The sequence below is a fragment of the Electrophorus electricus genome, chromosome 15 (assembly GCF_041902795.1).
Source record: "Electrophorus electricus isolate QZ-2024a chromosome 15, ASM4190279v1, whole genome shotgun sequence".
Lineage (NCBI taxonomy): Eukaryota > Metazoa > Chordata > Actinopteri > Gymnotiformes > Gymnotidae > Electrophorus > Electrophorus electricus.
Genome location: NC_137511.1, coordinates 24952696 through 24968319, shown reverse-complemented (window position 1 = coordinate 24968319; position 15624 = coordinate 24952696). Strand labels below are relative to the sequence as shown.

Genomic DNA, 15624 nt, shown 5'->3' with positions numbered 1-15624 from the left:
TTCAGTACTGAAGCAGAGTTGTGGAAACTAGTCATGCAGTGTTGGGTTCCGTTTCTAAAACTTTTATTGTTCTTAACAGGTTTGTGAAATAGCGTAATAGTGGTTTGTGAATTGCAACCCATTGCTGGGACTGAATAATTCAGGGTGTTTTGATTTGACAGAGGTTTAAGTTCAATTTATTTACATTTATCCAAAACAGCTTACAATTATGACTGAATACAACTTTTGAAGGTTAAGGGTCTTGCTTAGGGGACCAACAGTCGCAACCTTTTGGGGATGTGGGGCTTGAACTGGCAACCTTCCAATTACAAGTCAAGGACCTTAGCTAAATTGCTATACATAAGCTGCAGTAAATAAAAAATAAATAAATATTCCTCCTAGCCATTGCCCACCTTTCTAAATGAGGTATACACAGACTACATATGACATACAATATTCACAGATATACTTAGCTTTTCTGAAAAGCCAAAGAGAAACTGTACACTTTAAAGTTGGATTTAAAAAAGGATATAGTTGAAGCATCTCAAGGGTCAACTGGTAAACTGTTCCAAAGGCTTGGTCTTGCCGTTGAAAAACCACAATGTTTCACAGTTTTATTTTTTCACTGTTTTTCCTACAAACACCAGAAATAATCCAAGACTGATATCACAATTCATTTTGTGATATATACCAATATATACTGAGGTAGATAAAAATATTCCACTCACTAGCTTTGCGCAATGTTAGGATCTGTCAGTGTTCCCATCTGTTGTTGATGGGACACTTATTATTGTAACACTGTCCGACCGTATCAGTACTGCTGACTAGCTAACGTCTCTCACCTGCAGGAAAGGTAATGTTAACATCAATACATCATTTTGTGCTGAAACTGTAATTCCTGTCTGTTCAGTCAGGTGGAAGATTTAGTAAAGGTTGAGGCTGAAAGGAGTTTTAGTGCCCCGAGGAGAGAGAAAACATGGCTTAGATCATCAATATGTCAAATAAGGCTGAACAATGTAGACATATGTCACGTGCACTAGGAGAACCTGGATCGACTGGCCCTTATAGGAATATGCTAGCCTTTTATCAGTGTCAGTGAAAAGTGGCAAATCAAAACATGTCATTGTCTAGAGAGAAGATGAGAATAGGAAAGGAAAGGAGAAGGAAATAATAATAATAATAAACAAACAAACAATAAATACAAATAAATATGAATATTAAACAAAAACCCAAATTTAGTTTGTGAACTCCCTGCCATTCTCAATTCATGGCTATGGCCTTGAAAGAATCTATCCCTGTGCTAAAAGAAATGTCGAAAGTGATGCTCTTTATATCTAGTTATTAGAGTAGTAGTTGTTACTGCAGAATTTTTGGACATCAGATGTGAGTGTTGTCCTTTTCTACCAGTGCAGTCTGTGCGTGGCATGTACACTACATGTACACAGAAACTGCACTACCTGACCCTGTTGTTGTGCCGCGTTACAATCTGAGACCCGTGTGATGGTGTTTTAACCTTCATGCAGTTTTTGAAATTTTTATTTCATCATCTGTGCTCTGTTGTGTTTGGCCTATAGCAGCATGTGCATGTAAGCAATCTGATTGGCCAGTCCTTGAACTGAGAATAATTGGAGTGTTGGCCTACCCTTGTCCCTGCTGCGTTCAAGTGATCTGATTGGCTGTATCTGTGGTGTTACAGTATGGGCGTGCGTGTGATGGACCCCTCCTGGATTTCTCGGAGAGGAAATCCAGCTCATCCACAGAGCTCATCCACACCTCACAGTGTGCAACCTACCACCCCTCCCCCTGATTCACCAATCACAGAGCAGCCTGGGGAGTTGGTAACCTCCCCCTCCCCAGTTCCATCCCCTAATAGCAATGATAGGACCAGGTAAGGGACCCTATCCATCAGTCCCCTAACCTCCCATATGACCCAAACCTTTACAGTGCTCAAAAATCCAAACCATATCATCCTCACCGCTGTCTGTTATCCATCTGTTTACTTGTCACCATCTTGATTTTAAATTGCAGCAATAAAAATGTTGGTCATATGTGTTCTACTAGATTTAAAGTCACATCAAGTCACAGGATCTTATCTTTAATAATTTTATTATTATTAAAACTAATCAAACTAGTGTTGTTCTGATGTTCCTTTTATCAGATATATCCCTAATCCATAATTCCCTGTGCCTTGAGATTGAGATTGCACTACAAACCCCTCCCCACATTCCACTGCCACTGTGCCCCTCCCACTGCCACTATGCTCCTCCCACTGACAGTGTTTCCCTATTTCTGCGCGTCTGCTCTGCTTCACTATATGTCTAACATTTTTGCTCATTCTGGCCTGGCTGTAGCATTTCCACTAGGCATGAAACCCTAAACCCTACCTGTCCCCTAGGTGGAGTTACCATAACATGTATTAGTCCAGGATTACTAATAGTACTGCACACTTAAAATAGCTTTCAAAAAACTGCTATACAAATATTATAAACCTAATAAAAAATTGAATACTAAAACAACAGCATAAAAATAATTTTAAAGGATTTTAGCATTGTGTAAGCTGCCTTTTTAATTTGGTAAAACTGGGTAGTGCTCTTTGTGGTGATGATCACATGCTCACCCTGCTTTAAATCTGCAAAGCTAATTTATTTCCATTGATAAAAGTTGTTTTCATCTTCTTATCAAATTCCTCATGTCTCATACAGGTGTTTGTATGTTTGTTTACATGAATGCAGCACTAATACATAATTCAGAGCTTTGGAAGGTGTGGGGGCTGATATGTATCGATTCATGCCACTGGAATGGTTCTCCCCTACACTTGTTCACTATAAATCAGAACTCAGATTATGAATGAATCATTGTTATAGAAGTGACTCATTAGGATATAAGTGACTTACATTAGGATTTAAGTCACTAGAAATGAGTCACTCAAGAATCAGTAGTATGAGGCTGATACATATATATTTAGTTTATTCTTGGTCAAAACTTTAAAAAAAACCTAGTCTTAAAAAACCTAGTCTAAACCTGTACCAAATGAAACAGAATCTGCTTGTTGTTAGTGGGTTAGTCAAACAGTATCTTGTTACTATAAGGGGGTTAATTAGCACAAATATTTGTGCATTCAGTACCAGAACAGATGCAACGTCCCATAATGGCTATAGCTAATTGGTATAGGTGCATGTAAAAAGAAATGCCATTATATGCTTTAGGTCCACAGTGCATTCTGGAACAACAGTTCTGGATCAAACTTAAAATTTAATGATGATTTTTTTATCATTGGGTTTCTATTGAACAGGGTTGAAAATTAATTTAAGGGCAAATTATTATATCTATTTCTGTAATTACAAACAATTATAATGTATAACAATAATTATTATTATTGTTTTGTTGTTATTTTTCATTGTCTTTTGTAGATCCCATACTACTGTGATAGCAGGGATTATAGTCTCTCTGTCTGTGCCCTGCATGTGTTACCTGTGGTGTTTGTGTTTTTAATTAGTGTGCTGAAGAGTAAGGAGCCTTCACCTGTACTTGGCCAAAGATTTGGTCAAGCAATATCGCCCTCTGGTGGGCAGATACAGCTATCTGACCAGAACCCCTACCCACTCCGCAAAGGTAATGCTGTGTGTGCGTGTGTACATGTGTGTAACATACCTGAATCAGATTTATATTTTAAAATATCCAATTGCCATTTCAAATCATTGCTTTTTTTTGTATATTCTGAGGGAAAATTGATTGCTATATAAGATTATTTCAAAATGCCACTGAAGAATTTGATATACTTCAAGTATATTAAAGTTTTTGTTTAGAATGTTCATATTATATTAATACAGTACACTCATTCTAATTAGAGTTTGTTTCATGTCAAAAAACCTTTAATTTGATCAGAAATTAAGTGGTGATCCATTCTAATTCGATACATGTCTAAATACTCCAGCTACAGAAGGTGCTTGGGTAATTCCCATAATTTATTTATATAGCACCTTCCATGAAATATTTGAACAAAAGCACAAAATATTTTAGATGTATTTTAAATGGTATCGTCACAAGAATTCTAATATTTTGCAGTATAGTTTTATAGATACTGAATTATTGTAGTCCAGATGCTATGAAGTATTATTTACTAAATCTTCATTTTGTAGGGGTGTGGCTATGAGTATTTGGCACAATCCCTAACCCTAGACATGATGAAAATGGCATGGAGGTCCACTAGACTCACATATCCCAACAATCACTAGTTTATCTTTGCTACTTTGTCAAGGAATTACATTTTATGCTAAATTAACAGACGTCTTTACTCTCAGTTAGTCAGCAGTCAATATACCAACTTATGGGTTATGGTTTAGCCCTAGCCCTAACTCACCCCCTAACTTATGATGTTGAAGGGTGTGCATGAAGGTAACCCCAACCATAAATGGCTTTGATGGTAAAGATTGCAAAGTTTTGGCATGACTGAGCTCATTCCACTGACTGCTTCCCTTTAAACTTGAATAGAATTTAAAACTATTGTAAGTAAACATTTTGAACACATAACCATTGTATATGTAAATATAACAAAAATATTTGCATATTTAAAAATAAGACCTATTAATAAGACCAAGATGTTGTATGCATATTTTGAAGTACAAATGGCCTACGTAATGTCCCTGACCGAGTTATGTTTGTCTGCATGTGTGTGCGTGCATGTGTGTGTGTTTGTATGCACGTGTGTGTCTGTGTGTGTGTGTGTGTGTGTCACCACCAGCTAAGAAACTGGTCTCGATCCTACCTAAGGCTCCACACTGTCAATCCATTGGTGTAGCAGAACTGTCTCCTGCTCAGTCTTCTCCCATTAGTCTGTCGCCCACACCGCCCAATACACCCTCTCTGTATAGCTTTAGCTACGCACAGACCTACTCTACGGTTAACTCACCTGGTCATGCTGCTTACAGTGCCCAGACCTCCAGCCCCTCTGCACTGTCTTCCCCACCCTCGCTCGCAGGCACTCCCCCCAAGACCCGACCTGCCATCAAACCCCCACGGCAAAGACCCTCTCTGCCACCACCTGAGCCACCCAGCCCCACTCCAGGAACCAGCCCCCAGCCTCTGGAGCCCAATGCTGCTTCCTTGCTGGATGGACTGTCCCAAGGGGAAAGCATGTCCACAGGTAAAGACCGCGTCAAGTGTTTAATCTTACTTTAATAGTTTGGAGGGCGAGCGGATTGCTGTTTTTGTATGTATTTGTTATGCCACCTTTTGTTTTTATAATATCACTATTGAGAGAGAGAGAGAGAGAGAGAGAGAGAGAGAGAGAGTGTGAGTATAATGGAAAGAAAGAAGTGCAATGAACTATGAGGCTACACACACCAGATTGAATGGATGTAGGTTAATGTTCGGTAATTATACCATTTTCTGATTAATCTGTCAGTTGTCTCTCATAAAGGTTCAATTATGATTAGGATTATAGAATTTATTCCTATGTCAGTGTGAAGAAGCAGCCAGGTTGACCTTTTTTGTGCCTCATTAGATGATAACCTTAGTATGTTATTCCCTGTTCACTTCCCCTCTGGTAGTGACAGTTATGATGGACTCTTCTGTTTTTCTTCCTTTACTGGAATTGTCTGTCTACAGCTGTATGAGACCAGACTTTTTATGTGAGGGGTAAGCAGGCAATCCATATTTAACACTTCAATGTCTCCAAAACCAAAACACTACCATGCTATGTGCCAGGCTTAGTGTACTGTACACAGCCCAGCTGTCTCGTCTCCAGATATCTCCTGCAAAGGATGCATTCAGCCTTACACAACTGGTGCTCATACTGAAAAGACAGGAGCCATTAAATGAGCTGGACCATATGTTTGTTTAGGGCAGAAGCTAAACTTTGCAGGAGGATCGTTAGGAATGAGATTGGCATCACAGTCCTCACTTCTCAACCAGCCATGCACACGTTTGCTCTGTATACACCTAAGCAAGCCTGCAAGAGCCCTGGGAAGCTCTGACGCGAAAGCATGGACTGGATGCTTGTTTCTGTGTATTGTGTTAACGACAACCTTTTGTACATGCCATTAGTGTTACGTAATACCAGTGGTCACCAGCTCCCTGCCTTTCTATAGAATTGAGTGTCTTCATCTGCCATACCAAATGCAGCTAATATAATCTAGAATCTTTAGAAGCACCTGATTATCATGATAAGGTGTTGTAGAACTGGACAGGAACTAAGCTCTACAGGAAGACAGATCTCGAAGAGGAGGGATTTTGACCTCTGGTAGACACCTATATATCACATACATGTATCTTTGTGTGTAGTACCACACAAACCCTGCTTGTTCCTGCCTGCCATGCATGGCTTCATGGTCTTGTATGTTCTGGCAGTCTGTGATGTGTTTTATAACCTGTGCTATGACCATTTCCCCATTATGTAAGATCATTTGTATCTTTTCCTATAAAACTGTAAAACACACCCACTAGGTTCCAGCCAGAGAGCAACTCTCAGCAAACCCTGAGAAACTATATGTCAAAAATGTTCCTGCCCAACATCTCTGAACAATGTAGACTTGTACAGTTTCTCAGAGCTATTCTGACTTGCACTTATTATTTTTTAAAATTGTACTTTGCAACAGTTTTGAAGATTTTGCAACTTGAAATTCAATATATCGGCAGTGTCAAAGTTTGTGGTGATAATTACATTCTTAGTAATTATATTGTTAGCTGGAACATAACACAATTTAGTTGTCTAGAATGACATCCTGTATATCTATGATATTAGCAGTCTGATTGTGGGCAGCAGTCTGAACATGTAAGCAATCATTTTAATCTTATCTGTTACATCTGTGCTGTGAAATATTTTTTTTTATATTAATTCTTCATTTTCTTTCTCTCTTTCGACCACTGCCCATGTCCTGCCACCCCGGGCTCTCTGCACATTCCTGCTGTAGATTCTCTGGGCAGCTTGGACATTCCTATCGTTAATTTGGGTGACTTTCACAGTGAGGGCACTGACGACCCCATCAGGATTTTTGTGGCAGATTCTGAGTCTAACAGCAGCATTGATTCTTCGGAGGAGTCGGAGAGCACTGCTCTATGACATCATGAGGCTCCTCCCACATCCCTGCACTGTTCAGGAAGCCTCTGCTCTCTCACATCTGCACAAGAGAAGAGTTCTGCATCCGTTGCTGCTACTGGGCCTATTGCAATATTTGCCATTCCATCATCTAAAGCTAGCACTGACTAAGGAAACATTGCTACACAGAAAATTGAGTAATTAAAAGAATAATTAAGAGAATAAGTGTAATTTCCATAAAGTAGTGGATTGATCACTTTTTATTATGCTTTATTTTATTGTTACTACAATTTGTAATTGCCTTATCTGTGATTTTGCAGTTTTGCCTTGAGTTCTGTAAAGTTTTACTTGAAAGTGAGGTGTTCATCTGTGCTCTGCTGGGTGGATCCCTATAAACAGTAACCCAGTTTTGATTCAGCACAAGTCTCCTACGTTTAGGATTAGGCTTGGGGTTGGGGTTAGGGAAGGGTTAGGGTAGGCTTAGAGTAACTTTAACCCCAAGTCCTGCACTAAAGTTCTGAATTAGAATAGACTTTGTAATCCTGAGTCAAATTGCCAGCTTTCCTGTTATGTTCTATTATGGATTTAACCAACTGTCCAGATTATATCAAAACCAGAACTACAATCTGCTGATGCAAATAAGTCACTGAGTGGGGATATTAAAAACTGTGGTAATAGATAGGCTTTGGCTATGGGTGGATCTGAGTAATCTTTCAGTCCTGTGTTTTTACTATGTCAGATAGGAGAGGAGTTTCTATTTTTTAGCTTGACAATGATGTTAGAACATGTTTGATATCTGTCTAGTGCTCTAACCCACTGACACATTGAATGCTGGTGTATTGTCTAATAGTTTCTAAATTTGTAAGTTTAGCATTAGAGGCACGGACACATGACATACATTATCGACCCATAAACATAATGACTTGAGAGAGAGTGTGTGTGTTGTATTATCCTAAAGCAGATGCTCTAATCCTAGTTCTGAAGGACTGCAGAACTGTTTAGTGTTGTTTCTGCTGCTTCAGCAAACCCTTTATGCACTGTTGCATTGAGCTAAGTAAATCAGATAGGGTGCTGGCTCTTTCTAAGGGTGGTGTGATAGAAGTTAATAATGAAACTGCATTTTGATGAATTGCAATGAAAGGTTTTCTGACCCACTGATTAAAGAATAAGGGGAATCAATAGAAAGGGCTCAGTGAGAGTTAGAGTTAATAATAATTGGTGGTAAACTTTAAATGTAATTGAAAACATTGTATAGGAGAATAGTTTCAGAATGAGGGAAGTTGCTGATTAATGCTGATAAATCTTAGGGTTAGGTTAACCTTAACCCTAATCCTAGGGTTAACAATAACCCTAATCCTAGATTAATGTATAACCCATGCCAATAAGTGTTTCTCGTTGAACTCATCTATATGTACATACTCTGTACACAGAAAAATGTATATAATCTATAGGGAAATGTATAAATTTATTTATAAAAACACAAAATCTTATACACACACTCTCTCGCTCTCTCTCACACACACTCACACACACTCTACTGGTGGTGGTTTTTACTATGAACAATATTTTACCACAATGCAGGTTTGTTCTTTGCACTGGTATCAGACTTGCTGTTCTTGCTGTATGAGGTACTGGTGTTGGCATGTGTCCCATTTTTGCTCTTCACTTTAAACAAGTGAACCCTCACACAGCCTCAGTAGCTCAAGATGTATATGTGATTGGCAAGAGAACATGTGTATACATGTGTTCATGGCTTCTGTTACATGGCCTTATACTGTAAAGCACAGATTTTGTATGTGGTGTATGTTGAGCAGAATGTCTCTGCCAGTTTCTTGTAATATCCACAATCTCCCGTTTTAAAGTTCCTTTTGTCTAATCCGCTTCCCCTTTGCACATAGAGGGTTCTTGAGAAGTTAAAATTTGATAGAACATGATGTGACGAGAAAGCAGCTGTGCTCTGTGAGAGTGGTGCGTCGCATGCATATGATGAGCGGGCTTTTTGAGATGGGGGTAACACATTTTATATGGCGGTTTTGTATTCATATTGGCTTAGTAAAGCTCCACGACAGTGTGTGCATATGTTTGTGGAGCACGTCTTTGAAAACAGAAGGCAGAGTTCTATTGTGTTTTGTTGGTTATACAGTTTTGATACATTGTCATGTGTATGTGCTGTAATGTAAAACATAACTGAAAATGTCATGATTTTAGCTGCTTTTTTGAGATAGAACATTGGATGTCCCAGGAGCAAGATATCTATAAAATTTTGTCTTCAACTCTTACAGCTCTTCTAGGTCTGCATAGTCCACTATTCACAGTATGAAGTACATTATAACTTACAGTGCACCAGTATTCAGCCACCAGGCTGAAGAGCATCTGCTCAGTTGTAGCAGTGCCGCCCTAGTGGGAACATCTAGAACAGCCTTTGTATGCCTGGATCTGATCAGCAGGGATTAAACAGACCAAAACCAACAGTATGATTCTGCAGCACACAACACATTACCTGCATTTGTATAGGTGAAGTGATGATGTTTATGATTCTCCTTTTCCATGGTATTTATTTTCTTTATATGAAAGGTTTTATGCTGAAGCTTGGAAAAAACTAAAGGGGTCAAATCAAATGGAATATACACATGTACACACAAACACACAAGCACTCATATATTAAAAAAAAAAATCAGTTTGTTTATATATATATATATATATATATATATATATCTCCAAAGAAGAATGTAGTTGAGTAACTGCAGTGTACTATAGTAAGAGATGTAGAAAAATTTAAAGATTTTAGTAAAGTACAGTTTACAGGGTTTCTTTTAGACAACAAATGTGTTGTAAGGACTCTGGAGTTGCTAAAGTAAAAAATGATCCAGAACATGATTAAAAATGCACTTTTATTTATATTAGTTTGAATGTTTCTTTCACATATTTGTTTTATTAGTCCGATGTAGAAATTTATTTATATGAAATTGATGATGTTTACAAGATGCTCGGAAGATACTCCAATGAATGCCAAACAGGTTCTGCAAAAAGATTGAAAAATACAGTTCAGTTCAACATTACAAGTAACAAAAATAAGTAAAACAATAGAATTAAATCAGTATGCTTGACAAAAAAAAGATACTTATTTTATGTTGACAGAAATCTAAAGTCTAAAATGATGGTAAAATGGTTTAAAATTTGAGATTATGTTGGAACAGCTGATTCTTGATTATAATAAAAGATTAAAATAAAAATTTCAGGAGTGTTACATGCAGACAGAAGTGAAGAAACCATTATAGAAATTGAGAGGTAACCTAAAGTATTTGCTAAGAAAAATTCTATATTTATTTAAATAGCTATATTTTACATTTCATTACTATTTGTACCACCACCCTCATTCATTAAATCAGCTTGTTGTGGCTCCAACACAAAACCTATAATGTAGTTCAGATGAATGTAAGTTATGTTACAAACATAATGGTGTTCAACAATGACAGAAAACTATGCCTTCAGAGGATTAGGAATCAAATACTACAAAGAACATTTGTTGCTATTTTGCAGATTAGTAGATGTGGTTACCAAAAGGTTACAATGTGGCAGTGAGTAAATTTTCATGTTATTATTTTTTCTTAATAATATATTCCAAACTTTACATAATAATTATCTGAAATAGGTTGTTTTTCTTTTATGAAAAAGTTTGTCAGAGATTGTTCTGTTGTGCAAAGATGTGAAACCCTAACAACTTCTTATCATCACATCACATGCAGTCAATAATAAATATATTGACATTCTTGTGTAGGGGATATTGTTCACCTGAGTCCAGTAGCACAGTGAGGGGGCTATGGTAAACTTGCAGATACTGAAGAGGACTCAGGAGCTCATTTCTCTTTAGCAGCATAAGCAAAACATCCTGTGGGATGATCAGCTCAGGTGCTTCCTCCTCTAAAGTCTCCAGGGAAGGCTTGGTACCTGGCCCCTATAGAATATACAGCATGCAGTGTAGGTGACATCTGGATGCAGTGATGAATCTTGGGATTTTTAGAAGTCCGGTGTTACTGAGCTCAGCCAGTCCATGGATCATTCTTGTTTCTTTATTTTCTATTTCCCTTTTGCGTTTACCTTTGTAAAATGGTTTTCTGACAAGTTCTCTTGTTTCTTGAATCTTTTTACAGTACAGGTTGATGAGGCTAAATTAAGATTTTAACAGAGAATGGAATTTGGGTAGTATATACAAGACTTCACTCTAAAAACAGGGTAAACTGAGAATTAAAATAGTAAATAATAATTAAAAAATGATTGTATTTAAATCAGCTTCATTAGATTTCCGTTATTGTGATGGTTAGTTTTTTATGTATAAAGTGTTTCAAATGTAAATACACACCTTTTTTTTTAGGATGTAGCTTCCCATTCTTAAGGCCAGATCCAGTGTGTGGCTTATAAGTTCCTGAGTGCTGTGGTGGGCAGAGGTATCAGGGAGATTGGTGCTGGCAGGTAGTCTTAGGGTAGTGCAGTTCCACTGAAAATAAAGCCTGCTGGGAAGATCATGGGACAGCAGCAGCAGTCTGGGTTCCACTGTAAGGTAACTGTGGGATATGCACAAAAACTGTGAAAATTGACTGTCTGCAGTAATTCCATAAACCCCAAACCACAGAGCAAAAATCTATTAGCATTTTGTGTTTTGTAGGGATTGCAGAACCATTTTGGATTCAAGCAGTGAGAACTTTTATTTTATCATATTTAGTTTTATTTTAGCAATATAGTCTCTGCTTCAATTTCACTTGGGTATTACTTGGTTTAGTTCAGCACCAGTCTTCAAATAATTTGTGGCATTAACACCAACAGATAAGGGTTCACATTTCATGCAAAATCATAATGCAATTTTCAGTATTTGTAAGCTTCATTTTTTTTTATAAGCTGCATCTAAAAATGTCACTGATCTTACTTGTCAGCATTTTCCTGCAAACTTTTCAGGTCTTCCAGAACAGACACAAGTATCTCAGATGAACACTGTAGGAGAAAAAAGGAAAAGCAGTTTTACAAACTAACCCTAACTCATTACATTTTGAGTTATGGTGGTTTCAAAGTGGTTTTAAAGTTGTTTGAACTCACTGTTTGAGAAGCACATTTTGTTTATACTTTTAATTCCTGCTCAGACCAAGAGGTCATATTAAATGTCATGCTTAAAAGATCAATTATAGTATATAATGTATACCAGTGACCTAACTGAAATCAAACTAATCGAATGTATTTGCAGCCAAAACTAATGTACAGTCTATATTAATATTAAGGACCAGTAATTTACAGTTAAAAAAATAAAGAAATACAAATTTAAAAAAGAGTGCAGGGTAGTCCGTTATCACACATCACCTTTCAGAAGTGAATGTGTTTGAAACATCAGCTGCTAAAAAAAATTAAAAGAATAATAAGTTTCAAGCCCACCGAGCCCGATAGTGTCACTGAATGATTACTGCTATGTTAGGTAGAAAACTAGGGTTAGGCTTAGGCTTAGGCTTAACGGTAGATCTCTGTGGTGTATAGAAAGCTGGCAGGGTTAGGGTTTAGGGTTAGGGTTAGAGTTAGACCTCTATAGTGTGTAGAAAGCTAGCAGAGTTAGGGTTAGGGTTAGACCTCTATGGTGTGTAGAAAGCTAGCAGTGCTAGGGTTAGGATTTAGGGTTTAGGGTTAGCGTTAATGTTTAGGGTTAGACCTATTTTAGAAATCTAGCAGGGTTAGGGTTAGGGGTGAGGGGTTAGGGTTAGGTTTAGACCTCTATGATATGTAGAAAGCTGACAGGATTAGGGTTATGGTTAGGGGTTAGGGTTTAGGGTTAGGTTTAGACCTCAATGGTGTGTAGAAACCTAGGGTTGGGGTTTAGGGTTAGGCCTTTATAATGTGTAGACACCTAGCAGAGTTAGGGTTAGGGTTAGGGTTAGACCTCTATAATGTGCAGAAAGCAGGCTGGATACAGCAGCAGCAGCCCTGTGATGCTCTCGCCAAGGCAACACCTCTGAAGTCTCTGGTTCAGCCTCTCATAGTGACCTGAATATCACAATGGAGAAACATTGATTAGGAAAATGGGTTCTGTACTGATTAATGTTAGTGTATGTAAATGTGTTTGTGTTTTATTTATTTATTTTTTACCTTATTATTATTGTGGTTTTTAAACCCTACAAGCTCATGACCAGATGTGCAGTAATGAAATAACCGATTCACTTGTATATAGAGAATTCTTAAAATAAGATGATAGGAGTTGTTTGTCATTGCTATGGTAACAGTATCTGCTGAGCAATATCTAGCAGTAATTCATAATTTTGGAGGTAGTTCATTATCTTACATATCAGGTTTTGGTTGTCCAATAATCCGTGAGGGAGATGTCCAATGACAATAAGACGATGTAACATGAACTACTGGATGGTGGGGGAGGAGCAGGGGTGGGGGAATTATAGAAGAAAAAGTATAGAATCCATAAAACATGCAAGACACTGCCAGTGAATCACAGCATGCTGGCACAAATAACAGCAAATTTACCCACAAACAAAAGGTATAAAAACCTACAGTAATTACATATGCCATGTACAATAAAATTATTCTTTAGTATATTATCTGCATGAATTAAATGGTAATGAAATGATTAACACAATACCAGCAGATTATTTAGAAAATATAAAAAACTTTTTTGATATAAGATATTCTCAAGAACAGTTAAGGGATATATTATTTCTGCCAGTTCTGATCTCTTAGTTACACAAACCATTTCCTCCTGTGGTTTGAGAGGCCTCCTAAAGGCTACAAACTGGTCCTCCCTTCCTCTTCCTCTTCCTCCAGCTCCTGCTCTGGCTGAGAGCTCAGCCTTGCAGGGCCCATACTGTGGGAGCTGGGGTTAAGTTTGGCTGGGTTGAGTTTAGGTTTGGATTAGCTGTTCTTGGTGCAGCTGGGGTTTGCTCTGATCATCCTACTGCTGCTAGGTGCTCAGAATCAAACTGCCAGAGCAATAGCCATTCTCACTGTGTTTACTACCACCAAGAGATCTCCAGGAGACCTGCTGCCTTCTCACTGTGTTTACTACCACCATGAGATCTCCAGGAGGCCTGCTGCCTTCTCACTGTGTTTACTACCACCATGAGATCTCCAGGAGGCCTGCTGCCTTCTCACTGTGTTTACTACCACCATGAGATCTCCAGGAGGCCTGCTGCCTTCATGCCCCCAGTGGCAATAAGGCAAACTGATCCATGGTTTAATCATGCCAAACCCATAGTATATGTCATAGTATTGACAAAATCATGACAAGTTTTCTAACTAAAAGAACTAAAATAAAAACTTATTTTTCCACCCCATTAGGACACATCACATGCTGCCAAACAACCTTGCCCACACAGTGGCACACTATTGTCTAATAGATGTGTTTGGAAACTTGACTCACCATAGTGACTTGCTACCCATCTCCCACCTCTGTGGGTGCATGCACACACACATTCATGCACACATTTTGGAGTCACTTGAATGTGTAAGTGTTATAGTAAGTGTTGCCAGTCAAATGTTTGAAAAATGTTTGACAATGTTGAAAAAATATTGAGAAAATAACATCCATTGCTGAGATATTTGAGATATTTGGTATAACTTCCAAGAATATCAGGAGAAACGGTCATTGTTTATACAGAGAAGTCAGAACACTCTGGACAAACCTTTCTCCCAGCCCTGAAAGTCTCCTCCAACGTTGTGTAGAGAGATATCCTGTCCTCCAGTGCCGATATGACAGGTTCTAAAGCTACAGCCTCAGTCTCCACGATCGAAGAAGCCATGATCTGCCTGTGTGTTTGAGCTGGTTGCTCAGCAACAGCTGTAACTGTGAGGGTGGGGTGGCAAGTGGTTGTGGACATGGGGGAGGAGACAAGTTTACATTTCAGTAGCTTATATGTGTATAAAACAACTAAATATATAGAAACATGCAAAGGAATATTATGTGCAGTAGCACACCCTCCAGAAGAATAAGTGTTACAATGACTGTTCTGAATTTTCCCAGTTATTGTCGGGTTTAGGGTTATTATACAAATCTTTTATTTGTTAAAATATAGAAATAATATACAGTGTAAACCCAACATTTATAGTACACAGAGCATTATCATAACCCAAAAATGTAATAATGTACAGTTTTCACCCAAGCAAGTTAACAGAACTTAGGGCATTAAACCTCTGGATTCTAAGTCTATTTTTTCATATATTCTTAAATTCACCATTATCACAACTCTGTCACAGTAATTCCCCTGCTCTGCTCCACTGCTGGTCACGTACTGATACTCAAACATGCATAAGGGTCTCAGGTGTGTGTGTCTCTCTCTCTCTCTCACTCACCCACTCACCCACCCCCCTCCCATTGGATGATTCACTAAGGAAGTCACACCTCCTCCCAAGTCCTTCCCCTACCCATACAGGAATATACGTTCTAACAAAAAAAAAAAGAGTTAAGGTGTCTATCCCCCAAAAAACAAACTTCTCCCAGGGGCAGAAATACACTAGGCCAGAAAGTTCAAATTTTGCCACCATTTCTTTCTACCCAACCAACCAGACCTGTGTATAAGAGGTTTCTTTAATTGAGAAATATTAACGTGATTAAAGAAAATTTACGTTTTCAG

At 38.1% G+C, this 15624-nt stretch overlaps 2 protein-coding genes across 10 annotated transcripts in view; one reads left to right on the top strand and one right to left on the bottom strand.

The window, feature by feature from the left end:
- arhgap44b (Rho GTPase activating protein 44b) overlaps window positions 1-9665 on the top strand; it is a 33331-nt gene extending 23666 nt beyond the window's left edge. For 3 of the 7 annotated variants that reach the window (XM_081698000.1, XM_027031534.3, XM_027031536.3), the window contains 4 exons: window positions 1676-1867; window positions 3476-3591; window positions 4721-5122; window positions 6891-9665. In XM_081698000.1, the coding sequence (XP_081554126.1) occupies window positions 1676-1867; window positions 3476-3591; window positions 4721-5122; window positions 6891-7039 (859 nt within the window). In that variant the 3' untranslated portion in view covers window positions 7040-9665. Of the gene's footprint in view, window positions 1-1675; window positions 1868-3475; window positions 3592-4720; window positions 5123-5586; window positions 5617-6890 lie in introns of all 7 variants that reach the window. The other 4 variants (XM_081698001.1, XM_081698003.1, XM_081698004.1 and 1 more) reach the window with 4 other exon arrangements.
- A 190-nt stretch (window positions 9666-9855) lies between these two features.
- tex47 (testis expressed 47) lies at window positions 9856-14817 on the bottom strand. Of its 3 annotated transcripts, none has more exons than XM_081698006.1 (7): window positions 14677-14817; window positions 13329-13401; window positions 12930-13033; window positions 11937-12001; window positions 11376-11577; window positions 10808-10970; window positions 9856-10035 (listed from the first exon to the last, which is right to left on the bottom strand). In XM_081698006.1, exons 2-7 carry the CDS (start codon window positions 13393-13395, stop codon window positions 9992-9994), a joined length of 645 nt encoding a protein of 214 aa, XP_081554132.1. In that variant the 5' UTR covers window positions 13396-13401; window positions 14677-14817; the 3' UTR covers window positions 9856-9991. The 3 variants fall into 3 exon arrangements, with proteins under 3 accessions (XP_081554132.1, XP_026887348.3, XP_081554131.1); XM_027031547.3 differs by having other exon boundaries at window positions 13329-13398; window positions 14677-14807; XM_081698005.1 differs by having other exon boundaries at window positions 11376-11526; window positions 13329-13398; window positions 14677-14807.
- Window positions 14818-15624: the final 807 nt, after the last annotated feature.